Raw genomic sequence first — 16,957 nt, 5'->3', positions numbered from 1 at the left:
CAAGGTCATCCTTCAAGGTCAAAGGTCAAATTTATGGCTTTAAAGCGGCTCAGTAGGGGCATGGTGTTTCTGACAAACACATCTCTTGTTCTTTTCTTCCTTATCAACCCGCCAGAATTCGACTAAACTTTACAGTATAAATTGTTCCTTTGGTGGCCCTCCATGACGATTGTTCAACAGGTTCCGGTTTATTTATTCATTATGTCAAGGGTCCCAAAAAGGGGTTCAAAAAAAAAGAAAGATTTCAAAATCTTCTCCTGCAACCACATTGCCCTGAAGTGTAATATTTGGTATGAAACATTATATTGCAATGTATCATATGTAGTAAACACTTTAAAAAAATCTCTGACATGGCACTGGCCAAAGGTTTGGTTTCGTTATGTAACATGGTATAGTGCTCCTCTACCAAGTTTGTTCAAAGAAAACACTCTGGGGGAAAAATGTGCCTCACTCTGGGGTAACTTGTTCGTCTTATATGCAAAAAATGAAAGATTAAATACTGTTGTCTGAAGTCTCATGGCCAAGAGGTTCAATGTTTAAAATTCAAAATTATAATAACTGCATTTATTGTATAAATGGGCAGTTTTAATATATTATATTAAAATAATTGTCTGGTAATTATGAGTATAATAGAGTTTCAGAGTGGAATAAGGGATAAACTTGACGTTCCCTCTATTTCCCATTTCAGACAATGACCAATGCAGACCAAATTACATCCTCAGATTTTTTTTGTTGTTTTCCAATATGATAGTGTTGGTTTATTTTGTCATAATTTAGTTTACTTAAATTAAGCAGGAAGCAATAACATATTTTAATGAAGAAGAGTTTAAAAAGAATGTATTAATAAGCAAAATCTAGTAAATGTATGAATAAAAGATATTAGAGATAAATTAGTGATATTCAGCACATAACAAGTAAGGATACAAACCAAGTTAAACCAACTTTGACCTACCTGTTTCTTTTGGGTCACATTTGTTCTTATAAAAGCATGGAGTCCATTTAATGAACAAGATACCAATATGATTTGTATGCCCCCTATTGGTGGCATATAGCAGTTGAACTGTCAGTCCGTCTATCTGTCAGTCTGTGCGTCCATCTGAAAACTTGAACATTGGCCATAACTTTTGCAATATTGAAGATAGAAACTTGATATTTGGCATGCATGTGTATCTCATGGAGCTGCACATTTTGAGTGGTGGAAGGTCAAGGTCATACTTCAAGTTCAAAGGTAAAAAACAACAATAAGGGAAGTAACAAGCTTTAAAGGGAAATAATTTATATTTCATATAATTTGACAGGTACAGATCATTTTCACAAGGGAAGTAATATTTTTTAAAGGGATATAATAAACAATTTTTTTCTAATTCAAAGCGGAGGAGTAGTGGGCATTGTGTTTCTGACAAATACATAACTTGTTTCTTTGTATCTTAGATATCAACCACAATAGGAGACATTTTTGGAAGGAGTTTAACACTTGAAGGGGAGATAAGAAGTGTTAAAGACCAGTATTCTCCATTGCTGCTATACTCTGGCAGGCAGTTTGTGCAATTGAAATTCCAACCACTGTCTCCAGCTGATCTTAATGTGCAGTTTCAACATGTTCAAGGTTGGTTTTTAATATATTTTTGTTGTAATTTCTGCATATTTAACTTCATCTCAGTGACTTTTATGAGAAAAAGATAAATATACAACGTCTGTGACCTTTCACAACTTTTGTTATCTTATTTGGTCCACCCTCACAGTTGCAACTTTTTTCTTTGAAAAGATAGTGTACAAAAGCTGATTTACATCACCTGTTGTCCATTTAAAGCCAAAATGTCCGACTAGTGTTAAAAGAAGACTGACACAACCTTCACACTCTTAAGAGACTTCCTATTCTGAGGAAATGCTACACATTTTTAGCTCACCTGATTGCTCAGGTGAGCTTTTGTGACCGGTCTTTGTCCGTCGTCCGTCCACATTTGTTCGTAAACACTCTAGAGGCCACATTTATTGTCCGATCTTCATGTAACTTGGTCAGAAGCTTTGTCCCAATGAAATCTCGGTCGAGTTCGAAACTGGGTCTTGCCGGGTCAAAAACTAGGTCACTAGGTAAAAAAATAAGAAAAAACTTGTAAACACTGTAGAAGTCACATTTCATACCAAATCTTCATGTAACTTTGTCAAAATGTTTGTCTTAATGATATGTTGATTGAGTTTAAAAGTGGTTCCGGTCCGTTGAAAAACATGGCCCCCAGTGGGCGGGGAAGTTTTCCTTATTTGGCTATAGAGAAACCTTGTAAACACTCTAGAGGTCACAATTTTTGCCCAATCATCATTAAAGTTGGTCAAAACATTGGTTTTAATTGATTTCTCGGACGAGTTCGAAAATGATCCAGATCGGTGAAAAAACATGGCCGCCAGTGGGCGGGGCATTTTTCTCTATATGTATATAGTGAAAACATGTGAACACTCTAAAAGTCACATTTTTGGCCCAATTTTCATGAAATTTGGTCAGAACATATGGGTTTTTTTATATGAGAGTTGAGTTTGAAACTGGTTCAGGTCAGGTGAAAAACATGGCTGCCAGGGGGGGGGGGGGCAGTTTTCCTTATTTGGCTAAAGAGAAACCTTGTAAACACTCTAGAAGTCACAATTTTTGCGCAATCATCATGAAAGTATGTCAAAACATTGGTTTTATTTATATTTTGGACGAGTTTGAAAATGGTCCAGATTGGTGAAAAAACATGGTCTCCAGCGTGCGGGGCATTTTTCTCTATATGTATATAGTGAAAACATGTGAACACTCTAGAAGTCACTTTTTTTGCCCAATTTTCATGAAATTTGGTCAGAACATTTGTTTCCTTGATATGATAGTTGAGTTTGAAAATGGTTCCAATCAGTTGAATGACATGGCAAATCTTACAAAAACAAAATCAATTTATATGCCAGAGTTTTGTTCAATAATGATCTGAAAAAAACTAAAATATTAATAATTTTTGCATATATTATACATATCACACTTTTGTGTCATCCTTTCTCTCCCTAGAAACATAGAATTAAAAGTATTATTATGTTAATTTTAACAATAAAATCACAGAACACAAAGACTCTATTTCAAATTGTATTCATCCGATCTTCACCAAACTTGGTCAGCAGTTGCATCTAGTTGATATATAGGCCAAGTTTGAATATGGGTCATGCCGGGTCAAAAACTAGGTCATAGGGTCAATTAGTGCATTTTCAACGGCGCCACTTTGTCCGGACTCTAATTCAAATTGTATTCATCCGATCTTCACCAAACTTGGTCAGTAGTTGCATCTAGTTGATATCTAGGTCAAGTCCGAATATGGGTCATGCTGGGTCAAAAACTAGGTCAAAGGGTCAATTAGTGCATTTTACTTTGTCCGGACTCTAATTCAAATTGTATAAATCTTATCTTCACCAAACTTGGTCAGTAGTTGCATCTAGTTGATATCTAGGCCAAGTTCGAATATGGGTCATGCCAGGTAAAAACTAGGTCATAGGGTCAATTAGTCCATTTTCAACAGCGCCACTTTGTCCGGACTCTTATTCAAATTGTATTCATCCGATCTTTACCAAACTTGGTCAGTTGTTGCATCTAGTTGATATCTAGGTCAAGTTCGAATATGGGTCATGTCGGGTCAAGAACTAGGTCATAGGGTCAATTAGTGCATTTTCAACGGCGCCACTTTGTCCGGACTCTAATTCAAATTGTATTCATCCGAAACTTTTAAACAACTTTTTATCCTGCGTCAAAGTGGTATGGGGGTATAAGTCACATTCAGTGACAAAGCTCTAGTTCAAGTTGAATTCACCAAACTTGGTCAGAGGTAGTATATAGATTATATATCAGTCAGGTCTGATTGGAGACATGCAACCGATTAACACATGCAATATTTTTATGCAATATTTTTATCCAGTTTTATTTTGCGATATTTTCATCGGGTTTATTTTTTTCGCGATTTTTGAAATTTTTTTTTGCTTATTTCCAAAACAAATACATCAATCATCAGTGTATCATCTCCAATGGCACACGAATCGGGCGTATATTGCTCCGTCATGCGGCGCTCTTGTTCTTTCATTTCTATATTTTCTGCATAGAAATTACTACTGTTTACATTCTGTAAAGTGCAATGTCAAGGTCGTCCGACGTGGGAAAATTTCTATTTTAAAACGGATTGATCTATTTGTAATTTTTAATAAGAAATTTCGGCCAATCAGCGCCATCGTTATAAAAGCCTACTAACCAATACAAATGCCGCTTTTTAACAGCGTTAGGCTCAGCCAATGTGCAGTTTATAATGAGTATTGCATTTATATCCCATCTAATTTAATTATAAGTAAAGCTATTTTTTAAATTACAAGATTTTTATTAAAGCACCGCACCAACACTGCAAAGTTTTCTATATTTATCAATGGTACAGCCCAGTAAAATCGGGCTGTCCATTTTATGGCCTTTTTCGACCTTTTAATGCAGAGTTTTATGTTAAGCAGTGTGCTCGGGCAATGGTTTATTAACCGAAGTCCCAAGGGTTAACAACCCCATTAGTCAGTTAGTCAATAATGATGAAACTTGACCAGGATGTTTGTCTGGACAATATCTAGGTCATGTTTGACGTTTGGTAAAGATTGAATGAACCGACTCCTCTCAGGTGAGCGAACTAGGGCCATCTTGGCCCTCTTGTTTAATATGAGTTATTGCCCTTTTTTGAACTGCTTTTATAGGTTTCCTGTATTTAAGTGTATAAATGAATGATTCTAAGTAGTTGCAAGCTTGGAAAGTGCACCCATACATATTTTATTTTCGGGTGATATCTATTGAACAGTTGCTTGTTTTCACTGATACCACATGGTACACTGGTGTTATATATGGAGTGTAATATTGTAGCCCCCTAAAACGTTTTATTTCAGTTTGCCCCTTAGGGGTAAAAACTGGCCTTCTGTAGGGGTCCAAGGTCACTATACAAATATAAATTACAAAAACTTTAACAAACTTTTCCTCTAAGCCTACAACTTCCAGAGATTCAATATTAGGTAATTAATATTGTATTTTCGTCCTATACAAATAGGTTTTTTGTGCCCCCGGATCCAATGATCAGGGGTATATTGTTTTTGACCTGTCTGTCGTCTGTCATTGTATGTGACTTTCATTGTATGTGTCTGTCATTGTGTGTGTGTGTCTGTCAAAAACTTAAACCTTGGTCATAACTTTTGCAATATTGCAGATAGCAACTTGATATTTGGCATGCATGTGTATCTAATGGAGCTGCACATTTTGAGTGGTGAAAGATCAAGGTCATCCTTCAAAGTCAAAGGTCAAATATATGACTTCAAAGCGGCGCAGTAGGGGGCATTGTGTTTCATAAACACAACTCTTGTGTCAAATTATCCCCATTGGGTCAAAACTGGTCATACCCTGGGGGTCACATGTTTTATATTGACTTACATATCAACATAATTTCAATTTTCATTCAAACTACCATGTACTATTGGTATATAACATGGTATAATGGTATGGTATTTATATAGGATCTCTAAACCATGCCCCTGTGGTTAAAACTGGCCATGCTGCAAGGGACCCATTTGTTTGTATGTAGAGTCATGGTATGTTTTTCTTCACTCTAGTTTCTCACAGCCAAACACTGTGCAACCGTTCATCTAACAAACACGCACTTAAAAAAAAGCATCATAAGAACACATAATACAACAATGACAGATTGTTAAAAAGCATGTTCATTTTACTTTTCCAATGTGGTTATTTTTATCCACCATGTACTCAAAAATATTAATGAACATCTTATATTAAGCATTTGTTTAACCAATTGTTATTTTTAACTTTCAATAACAGTTTTTGTAATCTGTTGTTAAGATTCTGAACCAAATGGCCTACTTGATGCTTTGAAGGCTATTAATTTAAATGTATACTTCAAAATGTATATGCTTCATGTTGTTTTTTCCATAAAAGTTGTTTACAAAAGTGTAATAAAAGGGTACATGTTTCAATATAATACCCTTAACTCATTCACACAAGTACTACAAGATGATGCCACTAGTTATGAGGATATGGGAGACTCCAGCGATGGTGGTGGGGGATGGTTGTCCTCCATGTACAACTGGCTCTATCCCGGCAAACGGTCCCGCAACTCCAGACCTGATAAGGACAGCCACACTTCTGATGGGTATGTAGTCCCAGTTATCTTTTGATGGGTATGTAGTCCCAGTTATCTTCTGATGGGTATGTAGTCCCAGTTATCTTCTGATGGGTATGTAGTCCCAGTTATCTTCTGATGGGTATGTAGTCCCAGTTATCTTCTGATGGGTATGTAGTCCCAGTTATCTTCTGATGGGTATGTAGTCCCAGTTATCTTCTGATGGGTATGTAGCCCCAGTGATCTTCTGATGGGTATGTAGTCCCAGTTATCTTCTGATGGGTATATAGTCCCAGTTATAAAACATGAACATCATTCAGGTTACAGTACTTGAAAACACATTTCACTTCTGTTGATGTCCCAAACAGGGAAAAATATTAATTGATGGGAATAATTGGATACGTATTTACTAGATTCAAAGGATAACGTATATAAATAAAGAATAACATATGTAAATAAAGAAATACTTTGAGGGGAAATGCAGAGATCATAAGTCTTAAATTCTTTTTCCAAAACACATGTTCAGGGGTTATCATCACTTTCTGTTTGTTTTTGTCTTTTCTGCTTGTTAATTATGTATCAGTGAATAGGTGGATCCAGTGCAGAACACTATCTGTACACAGAATAAACTTGAGTCTTGTTCTTGAAAATTGCTTAATGGCTTAAATCATGTGCGTAAAGTGAATTCCCAGATAAGTGATGCCACTTTCTGCTTATGTTGTATTTTTTTGTTAAATCGGGTATATACAATTTTGTCAAATATTTATGAATTTATATAAAATGTGTAAAAAAACGTAATATATATATGTTTCAATATAAATTAAAATAAAAGTTAAGAAGAACATGTGTCCAAAAATGCGAAATAAGCCAGATATTTAATTCTGAAATTGAAAACGGCTGTACAGCTGATTTTGCCAGCATGAATATCATACATGTACGATGTGAATCTAAACTTAGTTTAACGGTTTATTTGAATTCCTGCAACGATATCTATTCATACGACACACGAACACTAACTCCGATCCTAATACAAAGACGAATGCTTCGGTTATTGTAGGAAAATATGTACGTCACAATCGGCTCGGGTGGCTTATTTGTCTTTGCTGCATTTTATGAAATTCAGCTTTAATGTATAATTTTTCTTGCCGATTTTGTGTAATTGTAACATATTCTATCAATATATTACAATTAAACACATATAAAAAATCGTATATACCCGCTTTAAATGGGCCTTTTCACGTTTTGGTAAATTGACAAAATTAAAAAAAAATTGTTTCAGATTCCAAATTTTCGTTTTAGTTATGATATTTGTGAGGAAACAGTAATACTCAACATTTACCATGCTTCAAAATATCCATTATATGCATCTTGTGGCGATTTAAAACTGTGAAAATTATAAAGCGTTGCAACGCAAAACGATTGAAGAATTTGGAGAGTTCTGTTGTTGTCGTTATATTTTTTGAAACTACGAGAATTGCTTATATACAGTATAAAATACACTAATCATTGTATGAGCATGAAAGGCCGAGTGGTCTTAGTGTTAGACTTTTACTCCTGGGGTCAGTGGTTCGAGCCCAGATGAGGGTTACTTTTTTTTCTTTCTTTAATTTTATTCTTGTTTTGTACTGGAGCTTTTTAGATCCAATGTTAACATTTATCAATATAAAGCATTAACTGACAAATTTCAATACATGCCAAAATCTGTGAAAAGGTCCCTTTAAAGGAATTCTCTTCTTAGCAATATTCAGTTTAGGCAGAAAGAGTCGACCCTGATTACCTTGTGCACAGGCTAATCAGGATGACACTTTAGGCACATGCATCTGTTTTCCCAGAGGGAGGCTCACTTAATCCTTGCATGCTGGGAAATTTGTCGTCTGCTAAAATGTTGTCTAATGAATTTTTAAAATTAGCATTTTTTTCGATTTTTTCAAAGAATACTATCAGAAAAGCAAACAGTTTGGATCCTGATGAGACGCCACGTTCTGTGGCGTCTCATCTGGATCCAAACTGTTTGCAAAGACCTTCAAAATTCGGTTCCAGCACAGAAAGAGTTGATACCCTCCAAACACAGGATTATTGGACACATCTTCTTACAATTAAACTATTAGATTTTGTATGTATGAACAGAAAGCTGGAAAATTACCTCTTCAATATTTTATCTGTGCTCACTAGTTTTGTCACTTTTTGAATATACCTGTTTATCTGCTTTATTGAATTTGTTGTGATTTGTGAGGACCTTATGGATATCACGAAAGTACGGAACTGACATTTGCTTTCATTCTTAATATTTTTGTTCATAGCTTTCTTTGTTTATTTAAGTTCGGGAGACGCATTCCTGAACATTGCAGAAAAAGATCTTTCTATTGACTACCTAACAAGAAAATTTGAAAAGGACACACCAATATATTCTTCTGGATCTAAGTGTGGTCTTGTGTTAAGAATTGCTGATGCTGGCACCCGGCCTCAATATGAAACACAGCTCTCCACATTGTATCAAAGGGAACCAACTGGGCAGATTTCGTACACAGCAGAGTTCAAGCAGGCCCAAAGAAAAGCCAAGAAGCAGCCTTGGAGAGTATGAGGAGAATTTACATGTGTTTTGTCTCTTGTCTTAATTGAAATGGATAAATTAGTTGTTAAATGTTAAGTTGGAAGCAGGTTTTGGTTTTTGAGGAAATATATTTTTTCTGGTGCTTATTCAAAGTAAAATATTTCATGGTAAAAATGTGTGCATGGTTTACATGGTTTATTCTTCGATTTATTTTCCATATGAATAGTAAATATTTAGGACCTTATATTTAAAAAATTAATTATTTCTACCATTTGCAGGTTGCAATAAATGATTTTCATTGATTTTCCGTATGCTTGGAATTTCAAGGCTGACCATTTTTATGCCCCCCGAAGGAGGGAATATAGTGATCGCATTGTCTGTCTGTCCATCCGTCTGTCTGTTTTTGTTTCCGTCACACTTTTGCGTTTAGGTTTCTAAAAATGCTCAAAACTTCTATGTCGCTTCAGATGTAACCTTCATATTTGGTATGCATGTGTATATGGACAAGACCTTTCCATACGCACAAATTTTTTGACCCCTTTAACCTTGACCTTTAACTTAGGGTCCACGTTTTGGTTTTGAAATCTGCATTTAGGTTTCAAAAAAAGCGTTTTTCGGGGCATATGTCTTCCCATGGAGACAGTTCTTGTGTTATTTATCACATATATTAATTTTAGATTGTTGCTGATATAAAGTTAGATGTTCCTAAGCAAGACATTGCACCCTCTGACCTGTTCAGCTCAGTATACCTAAAACAACTACAAGATCAGGTATTAATTTTATTACATATTGTTTTAAGTTTTATCGTTTTCTTGTTGTTGGTCTTGTTATGTAGATAGTTAAAAAATGTTTAAGCAAATTTTAGGCAAATGTACATTTATAGAAATTGTGTTGAATAGCTGTTTTAAACAAACAGACCATGCATTATGTCTTACAGATCAAGGTTGCTGTTACAGAAAATGGCGAAAAAGTTGACTCATTGTTAGACCTTGTTTTTGAATTAAGAAAGGAGGCATCAGTGGACATCAGAGAGCAAGCTAAGCCTTCAAGGCTTGACAACATTATTGATGGTGCAGTGAGCCAAACCTTGCTTAGATCAACAGACTCACATCTGGAAAGAAGCATTCAGCGGCAGAGAGAACTTAAAAAGGAAATCAAATATCTCAACAAAAAGTCGTTGACAGTAATTTCAGTGAAGGCAGATTTAAGATCACTTAGAGATGTGATTGGTAAATCTGTGAAAAACATTGAAGCTGTTGAAAAGGGAATCGATGGCAAAAAGCATAATGAACAAAGTGAGGAAGATTCTGTCCAAGCTTTGTATGTTATTGCCAAGGAAAGAGGATCACTAAAAATATTAGACAAAATATCTAAAAAGCTGCAGTCTTTAATAAGCCTTCAAGAAGTAAATGATTTGTTCAGTCAAGTTAAAGACCTCAGAAGGAAGGTTGCTAAGGTTCAAGAAAAGATTGAACAGCAATGTTCAGCCAGACTATCTCATGAGAAAGTTTCAATTTCTTCTCTATCAACTGAGGATAGAGGCTTGCATGACTCTGTTGAGGACATTGATAGGCAGCTGACATCACTCACAGCTTTACAGGATCAAGAGAAAAAGTTCTCAGATGATGATGGAGAAAATAGCAAAGTAGTTTTAAGTGATGTTTTTATAAAAGCAGCAAAGGTGAGGGATGATGTTGATGAGAAATTGCTTCAAGATTCACAGATGGATAAACGTCTCAGTGCAAGGTTAACAGAAGTTTTGCTCAAAATGAAGATGGCCACTGAAGATATTGATTATCAAGTACAAGAGTTGAATAAAAATATTGGGATAAGGGACATGACCAAGCCACCAGTTGATATTGATAAAAAAGACAGACAAGATGTTGCTAAACATTCTCTGTCGAGCCGGAATGAGGAGGTACGGAAAGTAGCTAAACAATTGGCAGAGAGATTACATATAAGTATAGAGGAAGATTCGGAAAGAGAATCCTTGACTTCTGAACAAAGGGGTAATGATCAGGCTTCAATCAAGTCTTTAATAAAACAACGCATTCTACAGCTAAAATCTCTAGAGTCGATCGAGGAAATTCTTGAATCTTCCTTTGAGAAACAAGAAGTATCAAGTGACCAGTTCAAGCAAATTATTAAAGATGCTTCAAAATCAAAAAGTGCTTTGAGCATTATTTTGGAAATGGAAATAATGAAAATTAAAGTTGATAAGAGAATTGATTTATCGCCAATTTTGATTGGGGCTGTAAAATCCATTGGACGATTGTCTGAAATTATGGGCAAACTAAAACAAGTAATCAGCTTAAGAGTGAAAGACCTTGCCGTAAGGAATGATGCCGAAATCCAGATCTATGAAGCCCTTGAGACTGATGTAGACAAAACACAAATGGATCTTGATGAATTGATCAACAGAGTTAAAAGTGTTCTCAGGGAATCCAGAAAAATTTCAGAAGAGGCAGGACAAGAAGGGATCTTATCCGAGAGATCCAACATACAATCTAGAGTTAGATCCGAGGCAGCGTGTTCTCAGTCAGCCATTTTGAAGCAAGCCTTAAAGGTTTCAATGTGATCCCCATACAAATTTGTACTGAAAAATAAAATTCTTATTTATATTATTGTTAAATAATGTTTTATCAAACTATAAACAAAAGTTGTTTTTTTAAATTTATGTATGAATTACCAAGGTCATATTTTGACATAAGGGTTGCATTGTGTGTATGTTAGTTACATGAAAAGCAAAAAATCATATATACCATCTCATCCCACAGGTTGAGAGCAGACAATTGGGGGTTAAGTTTGCCCTTGCCAGTGTAATGGATATGTTATCAGGAGACAATGAACATGAGGAAAGATCAAAGAAGGAAAGAGCCAGTCAGGACACAGACAGTTTTAAGGTTTCCAAATCAGCCCAGGAAACATCTATTAAAGAAAGGTCCAGTAAAGACACATCTATTAGAGACAAGAACAGTCAATACAGACCTACTGCAGAGAGAGCCAGTCAATACAAATCTAGCCAAGATAGGGCAGGTGAAGAAAAGTCTATAAGAGACAAGGATAGTCAAGAAAAACCTATTCTAGACAGTGCCAGACAAGATAGGGCCAGTGAAGAAAAGTCTATTAGAGACAAGGACAGTCAAGAAAAACCTAGTATGGACAGTGCCAGACAAGATAGGGCCAGTGAAGAAAAGTCTATAAGAGACAAGGACAGTCAAGAAAAACCTACTCAGGACAGGGCCAGACAAGATAGGGCCAGTGAAGAAAAGTCTATTAGAGACAAGGACAGTCAAGTAAAACCAAGTCAAAACATGGTAAGTCAAGAAAAACATATTAAAAACAAGGACAGTCTTGACCAACCAAGTCAAGACAGGGCCAGAAAAGATAGAGCCAGGCAAGACGAATCTATTCGCGACAGAGACAGTCAAGATAAATCTAGTAAAGATATTGACAGTCCAGACCAACCTAGCCAAGCCAGGGACAGTCAAAATGAAGACAGAGCAAGTCAACATCCATCCTTATCAGCTCAGGACAAGGCCAGGAAAGATGTGCAATTGAAGCAGCTTATTTATGAAGTCATGTCACAGCTGCAAGCTGCACAGGTTATTAACAAAATGAGTGACGCTCTGAGAAAAGGGGGTTTAATGCATGTGCGTAGTGTTGTCCCAGATTAGCCTGTGCAGTCCCTACAGGCTAATCAGGGTCAACACTTTTAGTCTGAACTAGATTCTCATCAAGAAGAGTCTTTTTCTTGATACAAAAATTTCAATAACAGCGGAAAGTATTGTCCCTGATTAGCCAGTGTAAACTGCACAGGCTAATCTGGGACTACAATTAATGCACATGTATTAAACCCCCTTTTCACAGAGCGCATTTCAAATGCTATTAAAGCTTTTTTCAAATGTAATTGTTCTGGATATGTTGACAAGAGGTATATGTTTCAGGAATTGTGAACTTCCATATTAACTCAGAAATGATGTACCAGTATGTTCAAATGCAATTTGTAGATTGCTTCATTGAATTAGAAATAAAAATGCCTGATAATGTTAATCTAGGGCTTATAATCAATATTGAGAAATTTTATTACAGTTTACTTATTATTATTTGATAAATATGTGTGTTATATGGGGAGCAAAGCTAATTTCTAATTACATGCTATCGTTTGTCAATCTGTATATAGATAAGTTTAGGTAGGCCACCTATCATAAACAATTGATTTTCCAGGATGACCTAGATTCCATCCACTCTGCAATCCTGAAACATTCTGATCCGAGCTACCTTGCCTGCATGTATGATTTCCAGTCATTAGACCGTCTTGTCCAGAGGATAGTGGACATTCAGGCCCAACAGATCTCTCTTGTGGAAAGCTTCGAAGAAGGCCTACAACATAGCCCCTCTTCTAGCCTAATAGTAAAGCAATACTTGTTTGTGTGTATTGTTTTGTACCTTGTAATGTATGACCTTTCTTGTTGATTTTTAAAAACCCACTGTAATTTGCATCAATGGAAATTTCATTTTTTCACTATCATAACAATATTTTAAAACTGAATATAGGACTGAAAATAAAAAAGCTACAGCATGTTTCATGAGCATTTTGAAACATTTAGTTACCATACAATACATTCACAATTTGTTTTTTGCAAAAGTATCTAGTTGTATTACTTTAACTTGAGTAGCTCTCTGTGAAAAGTGTGCACATTGCATGCGCTTAAAGTGTAGTCCAACATTAGATTGTACAGGCTAGTCAAGGAGGACACTTTCTGCTTACACTGGATTTTTGTTGAGAAAAGACTTACAGGAACACACAAATTCTATAAAAGCAGAAAGTACTGTCCCTGATTAGCCAGTGGGGACTGCAAAACATGGCTAAATTGTACCACTTTAACTTGTTTTAACTGCTTGATTTCCTGATTCAGAGGATTCAGCAGCTGCGCGACAGAATACTAAGACAGAACCAAGACATCAAAGCTCTCCAAGTCTCTTTAAAAGCAGCGCAGACGTCAAGTAAGCAGAAAGACGATGGGAGAGGAACAAGTGAAGATCTGTTGTCCAGGAGCATTGATGGGGACAGGGCTCCACATAGCAGGGATCAAAGGGCTGAGAGCAGAATTTCTTACCACAGGGAAATGACTGGAGCAATTAAAATAAGATATGGAGTCGAGAATGGAAGAGATAAGCTTATTAAAATACAGGTAAACTTATGTCTGGAACTCCTTGATGTGGCAGTTAAAATATGGAGATGAACAGACATGAACCAGTTGTTAGCATGTTAAAAAAATGATTTTAGGAGCAGTAAGTATAATATACATTTCCAAATATTGCCACTTTCTTTTTTACTAATTGGAAGTTAATTTTTGCAACATGAGTTGATATAAGTTATGTTTAGCAATCATTTTCTTGATTACTAGAGTGCTCCTTTATGCACATGCATTAAGCCCCATTTACCCATAACTAGTTCTGTCCTTAAAATTTCAGCTGATAGCCCAAAAGTCCCTGGAGCAGTTGTTGTGGGAGAGAAAACAGTTGTCGCCCCTGAAACGAGATCCCCTGGTGTTGAGTTACCTTGATGACCAACGTCGCCGTGACGACATTACCTCCCCCTACTACGAGCCCCTGCGACTGAGACTGAACACACTTAGACATGTCCACATCCTTGCTGCTTATGAGGTGTGACAATGTTGTTTCTTTTAGAAATAGATTTGTTGCAAAATCTCCATCTTTTTCACTATTTTGTATATTCATCAGTGTTAAATATGCTATTCAGTTATTTTAGAGTAAATATTGCCATTAAAATGAACTCACCAAAAATCAGGTAAGTATGTGAAAACCTGGAGAAAAAAGACCAGAAAACTGTTATTTAAAACAATGTTTCAAGTGGTTTGCTTGGAACAATGAAATCATTTTAAAACACAGTGTATAATTATTAGAACATTCATGGATATTAACATGTGGATTTGCATTTATTTGATTAAGCAGGGTATGAAATACTTTTCACACAAAAATAATGGAGTATCCGATGTTATGGGTTTTCTCTACTGTAAATGTTGCTGCATTTAATGATAAATAATTGCTCAGAAAAAGAATGTCTAAGTACGTAATCACATGCCTGTAATTATAAGGTATCTATATATGTGTTCTAGCTTATTTAATTAACACAGAGCTTACATTTCAGGGTGGCATAGGAGAGTCCGTTCGTGAGTTAGGCTGGAAGACCCAGGTGCTTATTAAACTCATGTTTTATGACAAAAAAGTGACAATAAGCATGCCAGATGAGAGCAACATCCATTACATGGTTCAGCTGGTGACAGAACTTAACCTAGATGACAAGCATGTAAGTTGAGTTCTTGGAAAGTGCCTAAAGTGTCGTCCGAAATTAGTCTGTGCAATCTGCACTGGCTAATCAGTGAGGTCACTTTCAACATGCATTTATGCCATTTTTCTCAGAACGAGTCTTATTTAATCTGACTCAAATAGTGTTGTTATTTCGATATTTAATTCGTGATTATGGATAGAAATTTATTTGTTCCACAGTGTTTTAATTTTTCATAATCAACAGCAGGAAGAGCAGACTGCATTTATGTGTGTATGTTAAATATCCATATATGTTCCTAGTGACACTAGGGAAAACCTATTCTTTTTAAAAGACTGTATGTCATGCAAAGTATAAATGTGTGTTTGTGCACAGGATGTGATTGTTTTTTTCAGTTGTGTAAATGTACCTTTTTCAAATGTATTGGTTTTTTTCAAGATAGTTTTCATCTGATTGTGTTACATAATAATATATATATATCATTCACCTGGTGGGCTTGAGAATACATGAAGATAGTTGAACAGGAAACAAATCAGATGTAGAAATTAAACTGGTTACAACATTTTCACATTTAAACACAGAATGTGTTTTATTTATAGGATAGCTTTGCTTATAAACAAAATGTCCTGCTTTAAACCCTTGCCAACTCAAAGTGAAAATGGCTCTGTGCAAACAGCATAAAACCAGAACAGCCTGCCAGTAATTCGCAGTCTGTTCAGGTTTTATGCTGTTTGCTGATCATCAGTATCTAAGGTTTGGAAATGAAGCCTGTAAACTTGAATTTTGTAAGAAAGGTATCATGTAACATTCTAAGGGATGACAAATGGGTCAAAATACGTATCTAAGTGGTAAAAGGTTAATGGTCAGCATGATAAGCCCTTTTTATTGCCCTTTCTCAGTGAATATGAAGCTGGAAGTATTGCGAATGCTCGTTTTATTGTTAGTTTGCTCTTGATAGCAGCAGTGATAGCAGTCAATACAATAACAAACAATAATAAAGCAATATTACTCTGCTTTTCCAGATTGACGTGGAAGTAAAGACCTCGCATGAAACCAACGTGTTTCAGCGGTCAAAATAATAACAAACAATAATAAAGCAACATTACTCTTCTTTTTCAGATTGATATAGAAGTAAAGACCCCTTATGAGACAAACCTGTTTCAACAGATCCCTATCCCCCTACAGGGCATTTCTAGGGCACTGAGTCTAGCCTACCCCAGCATCTCCGGCTCTGATCCCCAGTCGATGGCCGTGTGCCATGTCACACCAGACAGAGTCAGGCAGACTACTGGGGGAACTATTGAGGTAAATATGCTTTAAGTTTTGTCCTAGATAAGCCAAGTCAGTGGCCATGTGCCATGTTAACCCAGACAGAGTCAGGTAGACCACTGGGGAAATTATTGAGGTAAAGAATGGAGACCTGTTGTGGAAAAACTGGGCTGAATGCATGTGCATAAAGTTTTGTCCCAGATAAGCCATGCGGATGACACTTTCTTTCTGCATAAACTGGATTTTCACTAGGTATTGACTTCCTTAAAACAAAAAAAAATCATAAAAGCAGAAAATGTTGTCCCTGGGATGACACTTTAAGCACATGCATAAAGCCCAGTATTCTCAGTATGTCCCACTTATAATAATGAATTTTAAGTATTCATTCATTAAACACAGTTATTTTAAGTACATCAGTTTGCCTCATTTCTGTATTGCACATCAGTTTGCCTCATTTCTGTATTGCACATCAGTTTGCCTCATTTCTGGACTGTACATCAGTTTGCCTCATTTCTGTATTGCACATCAGTTTGCCTCATTTCTGTATTGTACATCAGTTTGCCTCATTTCTGTATTGTACATCAGTTTGCCTCATTTCTGTATTGCACATCAGTTTGCCTCATTTCTGTATTGCACATCAGTTTGCCTCATTTCTGTATTGTACATCAGTTT

The 16,957-nt window shown here is 36.0% G+C and overlaps 1 protein-coding gene across 4 annotated transcripts in view; it reads left to right on the top strand.

Annotated features, from left to right (window-relative positions):
- Nucleotides 1-16,957, top strand: part of LOC127862411 (uncharacterized) — a 72,869-nt gene that overhangs the window by 45,949 nt on the left and 9,963 nt on the right. For 3 of the 4 annotated variants that reach the window (XM_052401509.1, XM_052401508.1, XM_052401511.1), the window contains 11 exons: nt 1,432-1,606; nt 6,035-6,182; nt 8,472-8,727; nt 9,381-9,473; nt 9,641-11,269; nt 11,481-12,308; nt 12,931-13,116; nt 13,623-13,898; nt 14,182-14,373; nt 14,879-15,037; nt 16,136-16,321. In XM_052401509.1, coding sequence (XP_052257469.1) covers nt 1,432-1,606; nt 6,035-6,182; nt 8,472-8,727; nt 9,381-9,473; nt 9,641-11,269; nt 11,481-12,308; nt 12,931-13,116; nt 13,623-13,898; nt 14,182-14,373; nt 14,879-15,037; nt 16,136-16,321 — 4,128 coding nt within the window. The remainder of the gene's footprint in view (nt 1-1,431; nt 1,607-6,034; nt 6,183-8,471; nt 8,728-9,380; nt 9,474-9,640; nt 11,270-11,480; nt 12,309-12,930; nt 13,117-13,622; nt 13,899-14,181; nt 14,374-14,878; nt 15,038-16,135; nt 16,322-16,957) is intronic. The other variant, XM_052401510.1, reaches the window with a different exon arrangement.

This window comes from Dreissena polymorpha, chromosome 16 (assembly GCF_020536995.1).
Source record: "Dreissena polymorpha isolate Duluth1 chromosome 16, UMN_Dpol_1.0, whole genome shotgun sequence".
NCBI lineage: Eukaryota > Metazoa > Mollusca > Bivalvia > Myida > Dreissenidae > Dreissena > Dreissena polymorpha.
Note: the sequence above shows the minus strand (reverse complement) of the source record. Positions and strands in the feature narration are given on the sequence as shown.